At 43.6% G+C, this 22,264-nt stretch overlaps 2 protein-coding genes across 3 annotated transcripts in view; both read left to right on the forward strand.

The window, feature by feature from the left end:
- CEP250 (centrosomal protein 250) overlaps positions 1-15,979 on the forward strand; it is a 34,661-nt gene extending 18,682 nt beyond the window's left edge. The window contains exons 21-31 of the mRNA XM_035548278.2: positions 152-453; positions 3,383-3,542; positions 4,306-4,630; positions 5,046-5,173; positions 5,439-5,559; positions 7,078-7,232; positions 8,993-12,145; positions 12,825-12,980; positions 13,380-13,493; positions 13,667-13,714; positions 15,331-15,979. Of these exons, the coding sequence (XP_035404171.1) occupies positions 152-453; positions 3,383-3,542; positions 4,306-4,630; positions 5,046-5,173; positions 5,439-5,559; positions 7,078-7,232; positions 8,993-12,145; positions 12,825-12,980; positions 13,380-13,493; positions 13,667-13,714; positions 15,331-15,618 (4,950 nt within the window). The 3' untranslated portion in view covers positions 15,619-15,979. The remainder of the gene's footprint in view (positions 1-151; positions 454-3,382; positions 3,543-4,305; positions 4,631-5,045; positions 5,174-5,438; positions 5,560-7,077; positions 7,233-8,992; positions 12,146-12,824; positions 12,981-13,379; positions 13,494-13,666; positions 13,715-15,330) is intronic.
- Positions 15,980-16,942: 963 nt separating this feature from the next.
- The window catches only part of ERGIC3 (ERGIC and golgi 3), a 29,501-nt gene continuing 24,179 nt past the window's right edge, over positions 16,943-22,264 (forward strand). The window contains exons 1-5 of one of the 2 annotated variants that reach the window (XM_035548277.2): positions 16,943-17,092; positions 17,258-17,328; positions 17,866-17,953; positions 18,726-18,845; positions 22,083-22,176. In XM_035548277.2, the coding sequence (XP_035404170.1) occupies positions 17,005-17,092; positions 17,258-17,328; positions 17,866-17,953; positions 18,726-18,845; positions 22,083-22,176 (461 nt within the window). In that variant the 5' untranslated portion in view covers positions 16,943-17,004. The remainder of the gene's footprint in view (positions 17,093-17,257; positions 17,329-17,865; positions 17,954-18,725; positions 18,846-22,082; positions 22,177-22,264) is intronic. The other variant, XM_050713954.1, reaches the window with a different exon arrangement.

Below are 22,264 nucleotides of genomic sequence, written 5' to 3' on the forward strand. Positions count from 1 at the left end.
AGATTTTTATACAAGTCAGTTGTGTCCATTGTGAATTTGGTACTTCGTGATATGATGAAATTTAAATCTGTTCTTCCCCTTTCTTCATAGTACGTGATATGGCTGACAGTGACAAGCTGTAGTCTTTGAGTGCTGTTATGTGTTACTTCAGGTGGAAGAGTTGACATCTCAGCTAGCAGCTTCCCAAGAGTCCCAGCAAGCAATTGGCCACAAAGCTCAGCAGGATCTGAATGAGGCACAGGAATTGTCAAGGCAGAAGGTACTGGAGGTTGTGCACCTCCAGAGGATTTTGGCTGAAGAGAGGAGCCAGTGGGAAGAGGTAGAACATCAGAACAAAAAGCTGCAAGTGTGTCTGCAGTCCTTGGAGGGGGAAAGGAGTCGATGGGAAGAAGTGGAGCGTCACAATGCAGAATTTGAGGCTTCACTGAAGGTCCTAGAGAGTGAAAGAGCCAGGTAATTGAAAGCCTGCAAGACTCTGTTCTATTTAATGAATTCCCTCTTTTAGACTTTTGCATATGAAAATGGCTCTTTTTTTCTTCCAGTTACACTTTTTTTTCTGAAGCCAGTGGCTTTTGAACTAGTCTTTTCCTTAAAAGGAGGTGTTCTTTTATTATGTCAGCATATAAATACTGTAAATTAAACTTTTGGGGGTTTAAGCCTAAAACACAACAAAGGAGGCAGGACAAGCTGCAGTATAATGGGCTAAATAGATCCACCAGCTCCACCTTGGGTTCACTACACTTTAAACAAATATTTAAGATCTGCACTAGTCTTCCATCCTTATACTTCCGGTTGGAAGAAGCCATCATGGAACTTGGAGGCTCCCAAGAAATGAGCACGTTTTTCATTGCCATGTGTTACCCCATTCTTCAAAATATCCTAACAGGCATCTGGAGATGCTCAAGCAGGGTCCCTTCTAGCCTTAACAGTTACCGATGTTATTGTCCAAGGAGTGCAACAAAGAAGAGAAAGGAGGCTACTTCATCTGGTGAAGTCCCGCTAATCTTCAACAGAACTCTTCACTGAAGAAGATAAGTAAAAGGCAGAGTACTCATTTTTTTCTGCTATGAGGGATCCTACATCTTATATATGGATCTGAGTATTTCCTCCAAACCTCCGTTACCACTTCTGGTATCTGCCTTCATTTCCCTAGCTGAACTTAATATGGGTGCTGGCAAGTCTTATGAAACTCCCCAAATATCACCTTGCTTTCAGTTGCTGTTCCTGCCAGCATGTACAAGCTTGGGAAACAAATTTTCTCTTTATTAATAAAACCTCTGTTTGAGTCTCATAAGTCAATTTTTTTTCTTCTTCTTCTGTAATGTCTTCATTTCAATACTTTATTTTGGCTTTGCAAGCTATATGGTATCACTATTTGCACCACAGTACTAATCTTAGCTTCCACCAAGTTGTTTGCTGGAGCAATGATCTGAGTGTCTTCTTGGTGGAAGGACCTGAGGACCCTCCCCACTTGAGTCTTGCATTAAGAAATATTACCCTTGGTGTTCCAGTCTTTCAAACCGTTGATTCTTTCATGTCTTGCTTGTTGCATCGTTACCTGTATGTGAAATCAGCTTTTAGTAACTAATGGCTCAGCTAGAAAGACTGGGGAAATGAAGACACCTATGGCCAGTCTCTTCCTATGCTAGGTTTTTCTGGGACGTTACTGTTGTAAGGATATACCTGAAGATCCTACCAGAAGTGGTTTCTGGATTGTCTAGAAGGATCACCCTTCCGGCATCTTATCCCCAATCCCTATTTATCCCTAGAAGAAGCAATATGAAAGATACTAGATATCAAACTTGCCTTTCTTATGGTTTAGTAGGATTTGTTCCTTTTGCTATTTACCTTTTTACCACTGAAAGATGTTTGTTTCAGTAATTTATATTTGAATGCTGCCCAGTGAATTGCTAACTGCATTTGGATCCTTTTTGATGTAACTTCTTAGTACATAGAATCATAGAATGGCTTGCCACCCACTATATCAAGTTGCCCAGAGCCTCATCTAACATGTTCTTGAACACCTGCAGGGATGGGGCATCCACAACCTCTCTGGGCAACCTGTTCCAGTACCTTACCATCCTCTGAGTGAAGAATTTCCTCCTAACCTCTAATCTAAATCTCCCCTCTTATAGTTTAAAACCGTTCCCCCTTGTCCTGTCATTATTTGATTAAACAAAGAGTTGCTCTCCATCTTTATTATGTCCTCTTTAAGTACTGAAAAGCCACAATGAGGTCACCGTGGAGCCTTCTCTTCTTTAGGCTGAACAGCCCCAGCTCTGTCAGCCTTTCTTCATAGGAGACGGGCTCCTGCCCCTTGATCATTTTCATGGCCTCCTCTGGACCCAATTCTAACAGATCAACATCCTTCTTGTGCTGGGGTCTCTTGGGCTGGATGCAGTACTCCAAAGTGGGGCCTCACAAGGGCGGATTAGAGGGGCACAATCACCTCCCTCGACCTGCTGCCCACTCCTCTGTTGATGCAGCCCAGGATGCAGTTGGCCTTTTGGGCTACAAGTGTACACTGCTGGCTCATGTCAAGCTTTTTGTCCACCAGAACCCCCAAGTCCTTTTCTGCAGGGCTGCTCTCAATGAGTTCTTCTCCCAGTCTGTACATCTCAGAAATACTCTGTGTGGGCGCACATTATGGCTAGCATGAGGGATATGTTTCTTAGGCTGTAGCTTTCACAGAGGTGAGACAGAAGGCAATCTGTGGTAAGACAGTTCTCTGATTGCCCGTTTCTTGGTCTCCAGCCCTTTGTTGTATATCTGTGACCATTAACATGAGCTCCACTGCATGGAGCCACCCAGCATAGAGGTGTGCATACAGACAAACAAGAAGATAAGAAAGATAAAAAGGTATATTGTGGATACTAGACATTTATAAAGATGCATTATCCATAAACCCATTCACAATTTGCATGTTTTCCTCTTCCCTGGAGCTCTTAGCCTTTTATGTTCTTCTGTGGCATTCTTGAAGTTGAGAAGAACCAGTGGTGGGTAAAACTGCCCCTTGGTACCACCTGTACTGCAGAATGGTAGAACATGGGATTGTATCTGTGGGTATCACTATGGCTTTTAACATCTCTGGTTTAAGTGTTTCAATATTTGTGCACCCATATTACGTTGTCTATATTCTTATTCACATTTCAAAACAATATATGAAACTTAGCCAATAATTCAGATTTCCTCTGTGGAAATGAGCATAGTGGACACATGCTCGGGTGTGATTGCCAGCCTGACTTAGAACTGAACAAGCAGCCTAGTTATTTAGATAAACCTCAGCAGAGACAGTAATTTTCCCCTTGGTGGTGGAAGTCCTTAGAGGTTTTTAAATGTTATACAATGTAGTAATGAGTTACATACCCTCTCTTTCTTTCAGGCTGTCTCTGTCTCTGGAACAGAAGGAACTGAGCCTCAAGACCCTGGAAGAAAACAACCTTGCCCAGCAGAACGAGGTGTCTAAACTACTTTCTGATATTCAACAGGCCCAGCAGCTCCATTCAGACCACAAAAGAGAAATACAAGAGCTCAACAACCAGGTGCCCTATCCAAAAGCATTCTCTTCTCCAGGGAAATTGAATACCACTTTCAGCTTGTAGGCCCAGCCTTTTTTCTCTTCCAACAACACATGCTCCTGTGTTCTGTGCAGACTTTGCACATTGAAGTGAAGGCTGGATCTGCTATGTTCTCCATGTGTTGTACCCTGTTCTCTCATGGTTCAAGCCATTAAATCTATGAGGAAGAGCAGAAGACTCCTTTGGAATTTCTCAGTATCTATGTTGGAATGTCCCTAGGTGGTGTTTCTATCTCTATATAGAGATTGCTGGTTTCTATCTGGTGAGACAGAAGTAGTTATTGCAGTCTGTGGAAGGCACTTCCATCTCAGCCAGTTCATCTGGTATTTTGGGGATGCACAATAAGGGATGCTGACAGACTTCTATTTGCTTCTACTCCCAGGCATCTCTGGCAGCCTGACCTCCATGCAGGGGTGCTTGATCTGCCACCTCACCCTGCCAGCCACCTACTCAAACACGTGCTGCTTCTGTTCTGAGGTTGGAAAGCATCATGGTTGGGCTATTGCTTTCTGGATGGGGAAGCTTCCTTTTGGCCCCTTAACCTCCAGACACTGGAATAATTTTCTAGCTTATTGTCTGTTTTACTTAATCTGAATCCTTGTTTTTTTTTGCCTTTTGTTTCCAATGAGGTTGTTGCTTAAAGTAATTCCTTATTTTTTCCCCTACTTCCTGCTCTGCTGCCTCAGTAGCATCACTGTCCCTGAGGCTCTGTGCATCTGTGTCGTAGGTACAGTCACTGCAGGAAGTGGTGCTGGAGAAGGAGGCTGGCCTGGCAGCTCGGGAGAAGCAGCTATTACAGGATCTGGAGAAGTCCCGAGCCGGCGAACTGTGCTTGAGAGACTCTTTGCATGTGCTGGAGGCTGAGATGGCTGAACTTCATCTGAGGCTTTGTAGCACAGAGAACAGAGCAAAGGCATTGGCTACAGAGTGCCAGCAGGCTAACAGCGCCCATTGTGAAGCCCAATCACAATTGGACAAACTGCAATTGGTTCTCCACCACATGCTGTGTGACAGCACTGATACAAGCAGAGGCCTAGTCACTTGGAGTTCAGGCAAGTGTGGGAAGGTTGAGGAGACTGTGGAGTGCACATAGGAGAGCAGATAAAGGGAGGGGTGTTTCTTTGCAGTCCTAATAGGTTCATCCTTTCACTTCAGACTGACTCAAGCCTTGGGAAGTCTTGAAGGCCTGAGGTCTCTGCACAGAGACAAGTTCCTGTTTGTATGTGGAGAAATAACCAGCACCAGAATGAAATAGAGGCCCATAGTCATGGAAGTGTATGTGCGTTCTTCCATGGAGCAGCACTTACATTAGTGGGCAGCAAAATAATGTTAGCCTATGACATGTCTTGCTGTAATGTGAACTCTAAGGCAACAACAGAGGTGCTGCCACCTTCTCCTATGTAAAAAGAGGCCTTGTTTGTGGGACCCCCAAATTAAAGCTTGAAACACAGTGGCTTTTTTCTCCAGAACAGGATCGTGTCTGGGGCCTAACTGTTTCTCAGGCCAGGGAAGTCCCTGTAGAGCTCACAGTGGACGGAGTGGCAGCAGCCATAGAAGACCTGCGTCAGGACCTGAGGCAGACTCGGCAAGATCTGGTAATGTGCCTCTGTAGTGCATGCAGAAACCCTGTCCTTCTGCTGAACTGAGCTGAGAAGCAGAGTGCCAGTGCCAGAACTGGTGTAAATTGTAGGCCAGGTTTGCTTGCTGCCACGGGGGAAACGGATGGTCATGATTACATTTACCATTAATGTCCAACTGCCCCCTCCTACCTTGGTTACTTCTGCCTTTAGCTTTTGTACCTCCTTGTCTTCTTCCACCAGTGGCTCTGTGAACTCATATTGCTCTTCTTGCCTCCTCCAGAATGATGCCAGGAAGAAAATACAGGACCTTGAGCTGGAGCTGAGCAAGAGGCAAGCTGAGAGGGACCACTTCAGTGCATGCAATCAAGAACTACAGAAGCAGTTGACTCGATGCCAGGAAGGTACAGCGTTGCCTTTCCAACCCACTGAGCCAATCCTGTCTCATGAGCAGGGATTTCTGGTCTCACACAGGAAAAGTGCAGTGCCAGGAGATGGGAGGAGGGAAAAAGCAATCAAGCATGAGATTTGCCCATAGAACTACCAGTGAATGCTTTTCATAACAAAAGATCCAGTGGCTGGCACTGCATATAGTGCTATGACTGGTGATATTTGTTCAGAGGTGATCCCTTTCAGGTAATATATCACTATAAAGTAGGTGTGACTTGATACCTTACAGCATCCTTCTCCATACACTGTTTAAAATTCCCAACCTGCTAAAAACCTTATCTTTGCAGACTTCCTTTTCCTCTTAAATTGCCATTTCACAGAGCATCAGTTCAGTGTTAAGCTACTGTGTTATTGTAATTGCCAATGCATCCTTTCTTCTGCTGTTTTTCCTAGTTTTCTGTTATCTAATGCTTTTGCATCCTAGTATCTGAGCGAACACAGTTTCTTGCTCCCCTAGCTACTTCTTACTAATGTCTTTGGTAACATGTTCACTTTGGATTTATCTACAAACTGTTTTTCATATGCTACTGATTACCTCTTCCTCTAATCTCCAGGCCTTCACAGAGCCCTCCAGGGCTACTGTTCTCTCTGTATAAGAGCTGGACAGGCATCTCTGCTCCTCTCTCTGCTGTTATTTTCCCACTCTCCAAATCAGAATTGCTTTTCCATCTCCTTGTCTTGTTTTCCTTGTCTCAGACTACAGGAACAGGTAGTGTGGGCATTGCTCGTGCTCGTTGTCTCCCTCGCATACTGCCACCTGCTCATGTAATACCTTTAACTATTCAGTATTTCTTTGTGTAACTTCTGTGAGATGGAATAGCTGATCATTTTTCAGACTCCTTACAGCAGAGTTTTCCAGCCTTAGATCATCCCTATTTCTGGAAGATTTGTAGTGTTTGATTTTCTTATCATACATGGTAACAGCTTACGTACTTTAAATTTTGCCACTGGGTGGATTCTGCTGGTCCCACTGGTCAGTTCTTTTCCTGTTTAGACTAAACTGCTAGACAGGAACTATTCCTATAGTTCTATCTTTTAGCTTGTTTTAGTTCCTGTCTAATCCTGTGTGCTTCGGGTGTCACTACTGGTGTGATGCTCAATTGTTCTTGCTCTGCTGTTATCCTAGTATCACGGAATATTTCTTTTCTTTTTTCTCTGTCAATGCACAATGTATTTCCCTAGTATCCTTTTGGACAAATACCTTAAAGTGTATCTTAAAGCACAATGTTGGTGTCTGTTCTATTTTCTAAAGCCTCTTATGCCTTCCTGGTCAATTAACTGTGTCATAGTCAGTCCTTACTTTTGCTTCTTGTTCCCCCCTCACCCACCCCCAACCTTTTTTCTTTAGGACGCTAAATCTCTCATCTACTGTAAAACATAGACAGATAGGAAAATGTTGTTTTCTCCCTAGGATACAAATCAGTTTGGTTTTGCTTTGCTTTTCACCTTCTCCTTGACCTTTACTGCTGCAGAGAGGCAGATGGCAGAAGACAAGAAGAACTCTCTACAAGCTGCCTTGCAGGCAGAGGCTGCTGCTCTAAAAAAGGAAGCTATGACTCTACATCAAGAGGTGGCATCTTTGGAAATGAAACTTGAGAGCACTGAGAAGCAAAGAAAGGATGTGCTGGTAAGGCTAGCAGATGCCATAAAGGGCAATTTCTTGCATAATTTTTTGGTCTTCTATTAATAATTCTAAGGAACAACTTTTTCAGTAGAGAGTTGGTTTTGGTTGATGCTGTACAGGTTTAGTCCAAATCTGAAAAGATACAAATTACGCACGTGCTGAATAAGTCTCTCATGTTTTACTTTCCCTCCATTCATTATCCCGTTTCCCAGGCTTTTTCTTTCCTGCCAGTCCCTGTAGCTGAATTAGCAGTCAATACTTTGAATGAGAGAATACAGTCCAGAAGGGGGAGAGAACTGACATCACAAAATCCGTAGAGAGAACACAGACCACTATGAAAGCAAAAAAATAGTATTTTCACCAGTGATTATTTTTTAATTTTTCCAATAGCATTCTTCTGAATAAGGAAGAAAAGATGCTGGAGTCACATAAAACTTACTTATAATTCAGGGTGTTTATTTTCCACAGTTCTGAATGTTTTTGCACTTGAAACTTTAGTCAAAGTAACTTTCAAACTTATTTACATTGTTCAAACTTATTTACATAGTTTGGGCAATTATTTGATAGTGTCCAAATACATATTTAGGTTCATAAATATCTAGAACTGTAAAAAGGGATGAGAAGAGAAAGTCTGTTAATAATAAAACTATTCGTCATTGCACAGCTGAGTGCTGACTGTGGGGGAAAAATAGAGAAATTCGAGAAACAAAACAGCTGATTCAGATAAATATATATGTGTCTGCGAGGGTTGAAAAGGGATTGAAAGGTTTAATTGTTTGAAACCAATCTTGATTTCAAACACAAAATGACAACCTGTGATCCGATCGTTACTCCTTCAAGAAAAGACAGTGGGGTTCCAGTACCATGAAGATGCTACACAGTAGAGGTTCCCCTGGGGGTGAGAAAAAAAAATGTTGGAATTGTTCTCTCTTCTCTTCCTAATAGAACATCATTGTGCCACTAATTTATGCTTAATCTGGACTTTAAATCCTGGGTGTGGTTCTGGCACCTCCTCCCAAAAAGGACATATTAGAGCTAGAAGAGGTTCTTGAAAGGGCATCAAGGAAGATGGGACTAGCTGAGTAATCTGGAAAAGATTCAACCTGAAGGGTAAAACAGGAAAGCTCTACAATACCCTGGGAAGCAAGGAAAGAGGAGGGCAGTCACTTTTTTTTCCCACAGAACAGAAGCCATATGTTGCAGCTAGTGAGAACCACACTGCAAATGACAGGAAATAATTTTTCTTAGAGCAGAGGAGATCTGTTGAACTTCTTGCCCAAAGGTGTTGTCAACACAGTGGGTCTATATAGGGTCAGGAGGAATCTGTTAAATTCCTCGCAAGCTGAAACAGTGCTGGAGTTTGTGGGGGAAGTATCATCTAAGCCTATCCTAATCTTAGGCTTTTTTCCCTGGGTATGCACTTACAGTCAGCATTAAATACAGCATAGTAGCCTAGACATTTGGGCCAGTGCAGCTGCTCTTATATGACCAATATTTTCGTACTTCTCCATTTACAATGACTCAAAAACAAACAAACAAAAAACACAGTTACAGACAGAATTTGCTAAATACAGTACAGTTCTCAACATTTTTTGAGTGAAAATGGAAAATATAATTCAAACAAGAAAGCTAACTGAACGGGTAGAATTTTCTACTGCACAAACTGCAGCCCTTGACTGCCACCAAAATGGGAGTTCAAATCTAGTATGAAAACCAAACATATATAAATGGAATTATTGAATCCTTTTCTTGCTGTATTGCAGCATGAACGGGACAGACTGCAAGCAGTTGAAGAAAAACTAATGTGGGAGATAAAACTTCTTCAGGAATCAGTCACAGCCTCTGAAACACGAGCAAATGCAGCAGCAGAAATGAATCACTCCCTTGAACAAGAACTTCAAACTACATTGTCTATCTTAAAAATAAAAAATGAAGAAGTGCAAACTCAGTGGGAGAAAATCCAGATGCTACAGAAAGAAGCAGGAGATGTAAAAGCTTTGAAGGAGAATCTTACTCAAACGAATGCCATCCTATCAAAGAGAGAGGGAGAAATGAAGTTATACCAGGAACAGATGAGAATACTGGAAAACCAGGAAGAAATGCATAAAACGACTCTAGATCAGATTATTAAGGACATTAAAGAGAAAAAAGAGAAGACAGAATCCCAGCAAGAACAAATAAAGGAGCTAGAGAAGCAGCAAGAAAAACAGATGATTGCTGCAAGCAAGATGAGCAAAGACCTGGAAGACAGAGACCAGGAGATCAGAACCCAGCAAGAAATGATACGTGAGCTGGAGAAGCAACAAGAAGTGCAGAGGACTGCTGTGAGTAAGATGACCAAAGACCTGGAAGACAGAGACCAGGAGATCAGATCCCAGCAAGAACTGATACAGGAGCTGGAGAAGCAACGCGAAATGCAGAGGACTGCTGTAAGCAACATGAGCAAAGACCTGGAGGAGAGAAAACAGGAGATCAGATCCCAGCAAGAACTGATCAGGGAGCTGGAGAAGCAGCAAGAAACGCAGAGGACTGCTGTGAGCAGGATGAGCAAAGACCTGGAAGACAGAGACCAGGAGATCAAATCCCAGCAAGAACTGATCAGGGAGCTGGAGAAGCAGCGAGAAATGCAGAGGACTGCTGTGAGCAGGATGAGCAAAGACCTGGAAGACAGAGACCAGGAGATCAAATCCCAGCAAGAACTGATCAGGGAGCTGGAGAAGCAGCGAGAAACGCAGAGGACTGCTGTGAGCAGGATGAGCAAAGACCTGGAAGACAGAGACCAGGAGATCAAATCCCAGCAAGAACTGATCAGGGAGCTGGAGAAGCAGCGAGAAATGCAGAGGACTGCTGTGAGCAGGATGAGCAAAGACCTGGAAGACAGAGACCAGGAGATCAAATCCCAGCAAGAACTGATCAGGGAGCTGGAGAAGCAGCGAGAAACGCAGAGGACTGCTGTGAGCAGGATGAGCAAAGACCTGGAAGACAGAGACCAGGAGATCAAATTCCAGGAAGGGAAAATAATGATTCTAGAACAACATGGTACATCACAAGTGAGAAGTCTGCTAGTGGATCTTGATCATATGAAAGGAAACTTGCAGGAGAAAAATTTAGAGCTTATGTCTCTGACTCAGCACATCAAAGAACTGGAGATGGAGAGAGAACAGGTGAAATCTTTGCACACAAGTCTTGAACGCCTTGGGGCAGTTCTTAGAGACAGAGAGAGTGAGTCTGACACTCAGAGGGATCAGTTGAGACTCTTCCAGCAGTACAAGGAACGTCAAGAGGAGTACTTGCAAGAGCTTCATGGTAAAATAGAAAAGATGACCCTTTCTTTATCTAAAAAAGATCAGGAGCTTGAGTCACAGCAAAAACAAATTCAGGAAGCTGAAGAAGTCATGGAAATGAAGTTGAAGACTGTCCATGATCAACTGGAGCAGACATTAGAAACTTTAAAAGAAAAGGACAAACTCCTAGACATCCAAAAGCAACAAACAAGGAAACATGAGGAAAAAACAGAAGAACAAATTAATGTCTTATATAAAGACTTAGAATACACTAAGGCAATATTGAGAGAGAAGGATTTCATGATTGAATCTCAGAAGGAACTGATTGAGACTTTCCAAAAACAAGAAAAAGACTTTGAGCAGCAGAAGGAAATTCTGCAACATCTTAAAGTGGCTCTAAAGGAACATGAGCAAGAAATTATATCACTTAGAAAACAATGTGAGGTGTGCAAAGAAAAGGAGGAAATGCTTGAAGCTGATCAAGCAAGTCTTCGAGAAACAAAAGTGACTCTGAAAGAAAGGGAAAGAAAGATAGAGGTACTGGAGGAGACTATCTCTAAGCTTCAACAGCAAAATGAAGAGGCAGTGATGCAGAGTACAGCTATACTGCAAAAACTAGAATATGCTGAATCTTCTCTAGCAGCTAGAGATCAAGAGAGAGTGTCTCTGCAAGAGCATGTCCAGGAACTTCGAGAGCAGAAGGAGTTAGAAGGCAAACAGGCCAAGAGTCTACAGCAGGATCTAAACAAAATGAGCCAAACAATGAAAAAGAAAAATTTGGAGATCCTTAAGCAGTCAGAGCAGATTAATGTCTTCCAGCTTCGTGAAGAAAGCATGAAAGTAGCACTAACATCTTGCCAGAATCAAGTAAATCTACTTGAGGAAGTGTTGAGGAAGAGAGATGAAGACAACAAAACTCTTATGCAAAAACTTCAACTACAAGAAGAAGAACTGAAGACCTTGCAGAATCTCCAGCTTATGCTAACTGAGAAGAAAGAAGAGATTAGACATCACAGAGAGCAAGAGAAGCTCCTGGAAGAAGCCTTGCGTGAGAAACAATGGGAGACTAAGGCTCAAGGTGAGCAAAAAAAGTTAGAAGATGAGGAAATGAGAGGTCTTCAGGAAGATGTCCAGCACATTCAGCAGATGCTGATAAAGAAGGATGAAGAGATCAAGTGCCAGAGAGACAGAGTCAGGTATTTAGAGAAGACTCTGACAGGGAGAGAACAAGAGCTTAGGAGGCAGAGTGAACTCCTGAAACAATTAACGTCAGCTTTGCGATGGAAGGATGAAGGGGAGACCCTAAAGAAACAAATCCAGAAACTCCAAAAATGGGAAGAAGAGGAAGCAGAGAAGAAGAAAGTTCTCCGGGAGAGAGACCACTTCTTGAAAAGGCAGAAGGAGCTAGCCCAGCAACTGGAAGATGAGAGAAAAGTAAAAGGAGAAGAATTGAAGCGTATGATTGCTATTTTGAAGCAGACTGAAAGTGGAGAAATCGAATGGAAAGAGAAAGCACAAGCACTGACTCTTGCCCTTACTAAGAGTGAAATGGCCAATGGGACTTTGAGGGAAGAAATAGCCATCTTGCAAAGTATGGTTTTAGACAGGGACGAGGACCGGTTTCATCTTCAGGTAGGCAGTATGAGCGACCATGAGACAACTAAAACATCTATAAAGGATTCTAATTATGTTTCCCATAAATATTTACCTGCTTGGCCAAAGAAGCTATGTTTTCAGCCAAGAGGCTTGTCTGTCTGTGTAGCACAGGCCAGGGACCACTCACCTGCTACAGTTTTTTCTGTCACGCCCAGAACTACTGAAAGAGCTATAGAGCTTACTCTTAAATCAAGCCCAAAAGTTGGGGATTAGTAATTGTTTCTCCTGTCTAGTATCCTGCCTAGGTAGGTTTAGGCAACATGGTGTGGTTAGGATTTGGCATGAAGAGGAAAAAGCACAGTTGACGAAACTAATGTGCTAAACTTTAGATTTTTTTTTTTTATAAGATGGCTGAGCAGTAGCTACACTGACAGTTTTTAGGGTATGTTTTCAGATACCTGCTGTTTCTTACCGCACACATTATGTTTATGTGTGGACAAGCAAGTTATTTGGTTACAAGTCACAGGAGTACGTGATGGTCCCTATGTAGAGCCACTAAGAAAATAAAGTGCTGTTTTGGCCCATGGACTAGGAGGGAAAGATGGGACTTAGCACTGTCCATTCCTGAAACTTGTCACCCTCTCTGACTTGTTGATCTGGTCCTTCTAACCTTTACGTGAGCTGGTGCCATATAATCTCCTCTGTGTATACCCAGCAGGCTATTGCAGAAGGGGAGCAGCTATCATGGGTCTCAGAGAAGAGATTCCTGTGGCAGCGGCTGGAGAGTCTGCAGCAAGCAATTGCAAGGCTGGAACGTGAAAAGACTGAGCTGAAGCAACTCAATGCTGAGCTCAGGAGGACTCTTGAGCAGGTAAAACAGGCTTTCACTGCCTCTACAATGCCTCGTGGTCTTCTGGAACACAACACATTTCCATATACAGCCCTTTGGAGTCCTCTGCTTTTTTACTACCTCTCCCACTTTCCTCTGTGGACATACACTTCTGTGTTTTCCTTCTCTTCTGGCCACGCACTACTTTCACAGATGAACATTCACTTAGGTCCTACTCTTCATGCCCTGGTGTTACCATACATGCACGTTTGACACTCTTGTGTCAGAAGCCTCCTCTTGCTTTTTCTCTTCCATAGTCTACATTGAGTGCTTTTTGCCTCCAGCTTTCTCTGGTGCAAGTAGAGATTTCTCTGAGTAGAAATCTCCTCACAATGATGTCCAGGCTGGTTTCTATGACTCTTTCTCCTATCCAACATGCAGGTGGAACGTGAACGAAGGAGACTGAAGAGAGGTTATAGTGGTCAGTCACTGCCAGGTGCATGCAAGTTTTCTCTGTCAGAGTCTGATGAAGACAAGATGCCTGCTTCTAGACAGGTGTGAACAGAATCTTACTTGGTGGGAGAAGGGTCTGGCCATACAGAGAAACTATATGGCAAATCCCAGTGGCAACAGTGTCCTCCCTATATAGACCTAATGTAAGTCTAATATAGACAGTTACCCTGCCCAGACTGGAAACTAACAAGAAATTTTTTTCTTTTTTTTCACAGGAGGAGGCTCATGCTCTCTCCAGTCAATTCGCTGAGTTACAGAATCAGGTGAGGAGTAGGAAAGTTGTCATCAAAAGCTGCTGTAGCTGCACTGATGAGCACAACTTTACATGATGTTACAGCACAAGTTTTGTTTGGCTGGGTTCCAGCTGTCAGGAAGTGAGTACACCAGGCAATAGAAATAACCAGATAGCTGCATCTGTTGGTCATGGTCAAACAACACCATTCATCTAAGTCTAGTCTCTGACTTTCCATGTCAGGCATGGTGGGTGAGGGATTGGAAAAAATTCAGAAAATTGAAACTTGCCTGCAGCCAGAGAGTATTCTAAGGATGTTTTGTTTGAGCCTTACCCATCCCGTCAACGGTTTCTATTTTGCCTTTATTCAGTTAAAAGTGGAGCTTGCATCTTATCAGAATTCCAGGGACAGAAGGCAGTGGCTGAGCTTATAGCTCTCAGGCAATTATTAGTCTCATACTCTTATTCTGTGCTAATCACAGTCCCAATATTGGACTGAGTCAGAGACCTGAGCACTATAAGGATATTTGTTTTATCAGTGTAAGATTGTACATTCCAATTACTATTGCATCATTTGATAGTGATATTGGCAGTACTAGCAGGTTGCCAGACTTATCTTCTCTGTACTTTTTTGGGTCAGGTACGCCCTGGTCTCCCTGAGGATGTGAATCTTCACAGGTGATAAGGGCAAAATGTATATAATACTACTGTGGCTAAAGTACATAATGCTTAGCTCTGGAAAGTGAGCTAAACACACTGCTGAAGCCCACAAGTTATCACCAGGAAGCTTCATTGTCTGAAGTTCTCTTGCTAGAGATAACAAATGGAACCACTTTCCCCTTGTGACTCATGTCTCCCTGTACTGTGGACCTGTTTCCATTCAGCAGGAAAATAAAGGTGCTCTGGTCAAAGGATAGTCCTTAGCTTGCTAATGAGGGCACTGCTTGGTTATGGGAGACTGTAACTTGATCTTCCTCTTTCTGGGAGATGCTCTAAGCAGCAGATGGCCACTTTTCCCAGTTGTACCTACATTACCTACCAAAGTGCGGGAAGGTTTTTCAGGTTTTACATCCCAGTTTCACAAAGGTGTCCTTGTTATTTCGGATATAATGTCAGATCTGTCCCTCTCTTCAGTAGTGTGGCTCCCTAGCTCTGAAGTTAGGAAAAAGGAGTGTTTCATCCCTTTTCATGTGTTGTTAGCAGTCAAGTTTTTAAGCTACATCATAACAGAACTGTTATTCAGTACCTTGCCTCTTAATAACTGGTCTTTCTTGTGACAATCGTGTAACCAGTAGTCCTGCTGAGGAAGAAGCATGGGGAACCAAAGGTGTTAGTAGTGCAAATTTCTTTCAAAAAAAGAATTGGGTTACTAAATCCTGCAGGAATCTTTTTTCTTTAGTAAGCGTGAAAGAATGAAAGATACCAGTTTTGTACTGGTGTGATGTATGGTGTGACAGAAAGAAACTGGAATTGTTGATCATCTAAGCTCAGTTCAGGGTGAATTTGGAACCTGTTACTTCCCATTCAACAATGACAAATTGTTGGTCAGGGCTGAAGGATGCTTCTTCCCTGACGGCTGGTACTGTGGAGCCAAGGATGGTCCTAACAGCCTGGGCTTCTCTGAGCTCAGCCTTTTGCCTCTTTCAGGTTACTCTTCTGCAGCAGCAGTTGGCACAAGAACGAAAATACAAGCAGGACTATATTGAGTGTTGTGCAAAGACCAGCCAGGAGCTGTCAGACCTTCACCAAGAGCTGTCTTGCTCCTTGGCAGCTGTGGTCAGGGAGCCCAAAGCTGCTGTTCTGGAGGCAGAGACCCAGAAGCTGGATCGGTCTCTGAACCATACCTTGGCACTGATGTCTCTGGACTGTGAGTATCCTGAGAGACAGCCATTGCATTCAACAGTCAGATCCACCACAACGGATGGCCTGAGGTAACAGGACCAGTGTACAACCAGAGGCCTCAGCAGGAGGTGAGTCAGTGGCCTGCTGTAGCAGGTGAACCATGGCAGGATGATTAGCTCAAAGCATGAGTTCTGAGGTAAGAGAAAAGTTCAGAGCACAGCATTCACTGCAAGGTCCCCAGCCAGATCAGTGGTGGGACAAAATTGGTGCTGGCTTGCATGGATAAGGTCAGGGGCATACATAGGCAAAATCTCTTCTTCCGAAGTGCTCCATCACAGCATGCCTCATCAGTCTCCACATGGCTCTCCAAGTTAGGTTATTCCTGTCAGCTTCTGTACTGTTTACAAAGACTTTTTTGTATGGTTTTATTTTTTCAATAAACTTATGTTTCTAGAACTCTGCATTTCCTGATTTTTTTTTTCTCATTAGGTTCTTAGAAGTCAAGTTCAATATTTGGATGAATCAATTTCTTTCTGTACTTAAGGTAGTGATGAGCAGTGTTCTGTGGGCAGCAGAAGAATAGAGATATTTTGTTAATAGTTTCTTCCTTTGTTGTATAGGAGCAGCTGGACCCTCACAGAGGTCATGTCTTGTACCATTTCCAGAGCTGGTGTAGGAAGTAGAGGTACACTTGTTCTGTTTGCAGTTGGAAGCATCTCATAACGACAGCAATTACTTTGTTTGTTTAATAAATTGTCCAAGACTACCTTATTTCTGTAGAGGAAAAAAAAAAAGCGGTAGGTAAATAATGTGGCTTAGGAAAAGATTGTAATAGCTTACATGTATAAGTGAAAAGCTATTGCATGATTTCCTGGGAAGAGAGAAGGAAATGGAGCTATTACAAAAATGGAGTTTTGGAGAGGGAAGGTGGGGGGAGTTCCCTCCTGCACACAAGGCAAGGGAAGGTGGGGGGAGTTCCCTCCTGCACACAAAGCACTGGTGCCTGCGCTGACTGGCTTCCAGCTTTGTTACTGCTACGGACCGTCTGAGGGAACATCTTTGCTCTCGAAATAGCAGAGAGCAGACCATTAAAAGACACGGTCACTATTCAGGGGGCAGGAGGGGATGGATGGCAATCTGAGCGAACCCAAATCTTTCCCAGCAGCTTCCCCTTGTGTCGCACGGCTGACAGTTACCTGCGCCTGCTACGGGGAGCGCCCCTCGCGTTTCAGTCACTGGCCTAGATGCCCTTCAAAAGGCGGGCGGGGGGAGCGGGACGTGCAGGATACCGAAGGCCCAGCCCTCGGGGCTGGGGCTGGGGGCGGGGGAGGAGGAGTCCCGGGGGTGCGGGAGGCGCCGCGGGGCCGATCCCGTGGGGCCGGGCAGCCGAGCCGGGAGAGCTGGCGGGGGAGGCGGGGCGGGGCCCCGGCCCCGGCCCCGGCCCCGGAAGGCGGCTTTGGTTCCGGGCCGCGCGGCGCCATGGACTCGCTGTGGCGGCTGAAGAGGTTCGATGCCTTCCCCAAGACCCTGGAAGACTTTCGGGTCAAGACGTGCGGGGGCGCGCTTGGTGAGCGGCCGGGATAAGGGCGGGCGGGCCCGGCCCTGGCCGCGGGGAGCCCGCGGGACTCCGCTGCACCCCCCCCCCCGGCGGCGGGAGGGAGCCGGGCCGGGTGGCGGCGGGCGGGCTGAGCCGAGCCGGGCGGGCTGACGGCGGTTCTCGTCTCCCCGGCAGTGACGGTTGTCAGTGGGCTCATCATGGTGCTGCTGTTCTTCTCGGAGCTGCAGTACTACCTCACCAAGGAGGTGAGTAGCGGCGGGGCCCCGGGCTGCCTCCTCTCCTCCCGCCTCTCCTCAAAGCCGCCGCGCCCGAGGGCGGCCCGGGGGCCCGGGTGGCCTCTGGTCGCCCACGCATCGACTTCGTGTGCCGGGTCTGGGCTGTTTCCCAGCACCCGGCAGCCTTGGCCGTGGGAGCGGGATGTCCTCTGAGAGCGACCGAGCGCGGGGGCTGGCCAGCGTCCCCTGTGAAGCTGCGGCAGAGGTTTTCTAAATCTTCTCTTGCTGCCTCTACCTGCCTGCAAGCATGAGATGCAAAGAAAAGTAAGCACCTGTAGAACTTCCCCCTCCCAACCACACATCTGAAGATCCCCAAATTATTATTCTGCTTTTTAAAGCTATTGCAAGTGGCAGAAGTTTAGCTACCGTGGGAGGTGTGGCAGACACCAGCTCGGGTCTGTCTCAAGTTCCATGCACTAAAAATCAGCCCCTGAGGCAGAGAAATCAAGGGAAAGAGGCCTTTCAGTTTTTTTACCAAGTAAAACAAGACTTTTTTTTTTTCTTTAGGTTCATCCTGAATTATACGTTGACAAATCAAGGGGAGATAAGCTGAAGATCAACATAGATGTTACTTTTCCGCATATGCCTTGTGCTTGTGAGTCAAACTTCTGAAATTCGGGGATAACGTTCATACTTGCTGAGGGCTGGACACGCGCAGGGTGCCTGGTGCTTGTGAGTGCTGCGCTGCTGCTTATGCCGAGGACAGGGAGGAATCTGTAGCTCCTTGCAGTTATGCAGCAATTTCAGCCAGGCTGACTGAGTGCTTAAACCAGTGCTTCCAGTCACGCCGTACTATTCTCTAGACCATAAATGAAGATGAGGCATAAACTTACTTACATTTCTGTATGGTGTTGTACTTTATCGGTGAGCTTAGCAGTACTGAAAAAACTGATACAGGGTGCGCTTAGGGCTCCAATTTTGGTAGCATTTTTGTTGAAAAACTTTAGAGTTTTGGTTGGAACACACCTGATAAGGTACATCTTTTTTCTGTGATTTTTGTTTGTGGAAGGAAGGCAGCTTTCAACTGACTTTGAGCTTAACTTCTGGACTGCTGTTTGTGCAAGTGGTTGTGAGCTTTCAGGAGGAAGGGTTTGGTATTTTGCCTTTAAGAGTAAAGTTTTCTGTGACAGTTGAAAACAGTCATTCTCGTACATTAAACCCCGTATTTGGAAGGGTCATTTAGGATGCTGGCGCAGTATATTATATTCTCTATAAAGTGGTTGGCTCCAACCATGCGTCTTCTTCCAGTTATTGTTATTCCCCAGCTAAAAGGTTCTGTATTTTAACTGGTCGAAGGCTTCTTCAGACTGCTGCAGGCCATGAGAAACGTGCTTTTGTAGACAACTTTCCTTGCTTGCTGGTTTCAGATTTGAGCATTGATGCGATGGACGTAGCAGGAGAACAGCAGCTGGATGTAGAGCACAATCTGTTTAAGCAACGTTTGGATAAAGCTGGCAATCGTGTGACTCCAGAGGCGGAGAGACATGGTAATATGCCATTTTGTCTTTTTTGCATGGATGCTCTAGTAGTCTTTCCATTGCTGTGTGCCCGTTTTGACTTTCAGGGGAACAAGTGAGAGCTGAAGGGTGCTTAAACACCATAAACTCTTGAAGAGTTTATAGAACCCAAATCTATTAAGCTGGAAGATCAGACAAACTCCTATTATACTTGCTACTTTTGAAAGGTAAATCTTTGTCTAGACACTCTGAAATTACGACAGGGAATCATGGATGCATTTCAGGAATAAAACCCCTGAGCTAATGATATTTATTGCTAGGAATAAAACAGCTGTCCTGGCAAAACTTGTGTTTGGTCACATCTTTAGATTTAAATGAGGGAACCTGGTTAGAGGGAAGAGCGTTTTTCCAAGGAAAGCTCCATTGACTAGACCCTTACGCCTAAACTCACACCTTGTTAGGCTTAACCTGCTTTTAGCAGGGGGGTTGGACCCAATGATCTCCAGAGGTCCCTTCCAACCCTTATGGTTATGTGATCGTTATTACCTTTTCTGTGAGTTAGTGTAGTTCTATATATCAGCATAAACTGCATTTTTTTGATTTGTATCACTCAGATATAACTGCTGTTTTTAAAGTTGAAGGGCTAAACTAAGCCAAGAGCTGGACAATCACCAAGTGTGAGGATTTCTCCAGTTGTCATGGGCATGCGGCAATAATGTTGTCACTATTGGGTCACTCAGCAGCCTTTCTGTATTCAGAGGTTGTGGCACTACAAACTTAATGTGTGGAGACAGAAACGGCTTCTCCGTATCTAATTCTTGTAACACATGTAGGCCTCCGGTATTACATGTATTGCCAGTCTCCATGTGGATTACTCTGTATGAACAGGCTGCGCTGACTTCTTATATAATCAATGGAGAAGAAGAGAGACTTGTAGGGAGCAACTCATCTTACCTGAAAGAGACACTTGAAAATAAATCAGCTGCATTGCATGCAGCAAGCTGGAGAAAGTACAGGACTAGTTCAGTTTCATTGCCTGTGTTACAAGTCAGATCAGAAGAAAGAATCCTTCTATCTTCATTAAACTCTATGATTACCAGTTTCTATAGGTAACATTGACATTGTCAGTTATTTAAATTGTGACTATAGCAATATTGATCTTAAATTTAGTAAAATATACCCAAATATTATGTAGTGGTATTTGGAGGCTTTTCCTAATCATAGTTATGTTAAAATAGTTAATAGTTACCAAGCTCAGTAATTTCTATGATAGATTGCATTTTGTGCTTGGATGTCATCTTATTCATTTAAATTGAATGACAATAAATTATTTAATTCTTCATTGATTTTTCTTATCAATTCCTTCATTGTAATGCGGACAGTTTTTCAATTTCACATCATATCTGCATGCAAGTTAAGGTGTATGTTAAGAGCAAGAAACCCTCCGTGCAGAGTTTTATTTGCTCTAGTTTATTTACAGTGTCTGAACTGCGTGTATTACTTCTGAATTTTGTCTGTGAGACAAATGAAGGGGCAGCTACTTGATAACATTTAAAAAGCCGTTACTGGTATATCTTGAAAGACTCCATGCGTTGTACAGGTGTTTCTGTTGAAATAGTAAAAATCATAGCTTTGACAAAGTGTTACAGTTACTAAGCTGTATTCTTCCTGACACTATCTTTTTTGAGTAATTACAAAATTAAAAGCTTTACCAGTCTTTAAAAATTGAATTCTTAAGTGCACTTTCAACTACTTTAAATGTTGTTAGCTTTAGAAAGGAAGTACTTTCATAATAGCTTTTATTTCCTTGATCTTAACAACAATGGGGTATTTGATTAAAGAAGTAAATAAGGTTAATGACTGATTTCATGCATATTTCATACTTTCTAACTTGTAATTAAAAACTCTTCTGTGACTAATATGAAATACACACCTAATATTCACATCCATCTACCTGTTACACCTCTCTCTCTTATTAAACAAGTCCTGATTAAGTTTTTTTTCCCTCAGCAGTGTTTGACTATGTATCGTATTGCCCTCCCTCGAATCAGTTATCCAAGGAGCCATCTTTTCAAAGCTCATTAGAGGATAGTGCAGCAGTGCCTAGATAATGGGCCTTAGAGGGCTTTTGTGACTCAAGGAATTTTCTCTGTCCCATCCTTCAGGATTTGAGGTGAAACACCCTGATTCAATGCGAGCTCTCAATTGTAAGAACCTTTCCTCTTTCAATATTTTTGAGATTTTTTAGTGGTATTTTATACAAAAAAAATCCTTGGCTTTAGTTATTCCTAATTCCCAAATTTACAGACTTAAATTTTTTTTTGGTTCTTGGCAAAACAAAAGTCCCGTTCAGGTTTTCTGTAAGAATCCCCTGCCCTTTGGTGAATTTCAGCTATCGTCAGTTCTCTCCTCTGTTACAAGTCCCTCTTCAGCCTTCTACACATAATGTAAAACTGTGAGTTCATGCCCAAGATATACTGTGTTCGTCCATTCAGCACACACTTGGCACAGATACTGACAGAACTGTTAAGTTACGAAGAAGGTAGAAATTTGCCGGAGATTTCAAGGGAGTGTGTGCATTATCAGCGTTGTTGTCTTGAAGTATCAATGTTCCAGTCAGGAGGCTCCCACTCTGGTCTTGTTTCAGAAAGAAACGTAGGCTGGTTTATCACTAACACAATTCTTCCAATAGATGTGTGCATATGAACTGTGGAAAGGCACAGAATGATACTCTGCAGGCCATTGCTTATGTGGTTTCTGGCCTGCCTTTCATATAGCAGTCAAACATCATCAGCGAGGACACTGTGCTCTCCCTTTCTTAGCACACAGATGTCTGACCCTTCTGAGCCTTGTGTAAGCATGTTCCCTACATGTCTTGGGATAAGATTACGCATTATGGACCATTGCCTTGACTGTTACTTAAAATTTTGCTTGTATAACAGGTCCTGCATCAGTCCCAATTTACTGACTGCGTCTGCTTAAACAATGTTTTGACAAAGCTTTTATGCAAGTAATGTACTGGTCAGTGCCCCAGCAAAGCTTACAGATAGCCAGTTCTTTCTATGGAAGGTGTTCTTGAGAGGACCAACACCACTCTACTATTGGGTCTTGTCTTGTAACTGAACAGGTTCTGCGCATACCATTTCAGAAGGCTGATGTAGATGTCCAGCTTTGGACACAATCATTGTATTCGTGTGTAGAAAAGACGGGAATACAAGATACTGTTTCTAGATGTGCTTTATCATTTGGGCTCCTATTTTGTTTTAGAGCTCGGAAAAGAAGAAGAAAAAGTGTTTGATCCAAATTCTTTGGATGCTGATCGTTGTGAGAGCTGTTACGGGGCAGAGTCCGAGGACATTCGGTAATCTTAGATTTTTCCATACCTTCTTAGCACTTGAGAGAATATTTTTATGTTGCATGCATGTTTCTTTTCAAAATGTCTGTGCAAT

Source organism: Cygnus atratus, chromosome 16 (genome assembly GCF_013377495.2).
Source record: "Cygnus atratus isolate AKBS03 ecotype Queensland, Australia chromosome 16, CAtr_DNAZoo_HiC_assembly, whole genome shotgun sequence".
NCBI lineage: Eukaryota > Metazoa > Chordata > Aves > Anseriformes > Anatidae > Cygnus > Cygnus atratus.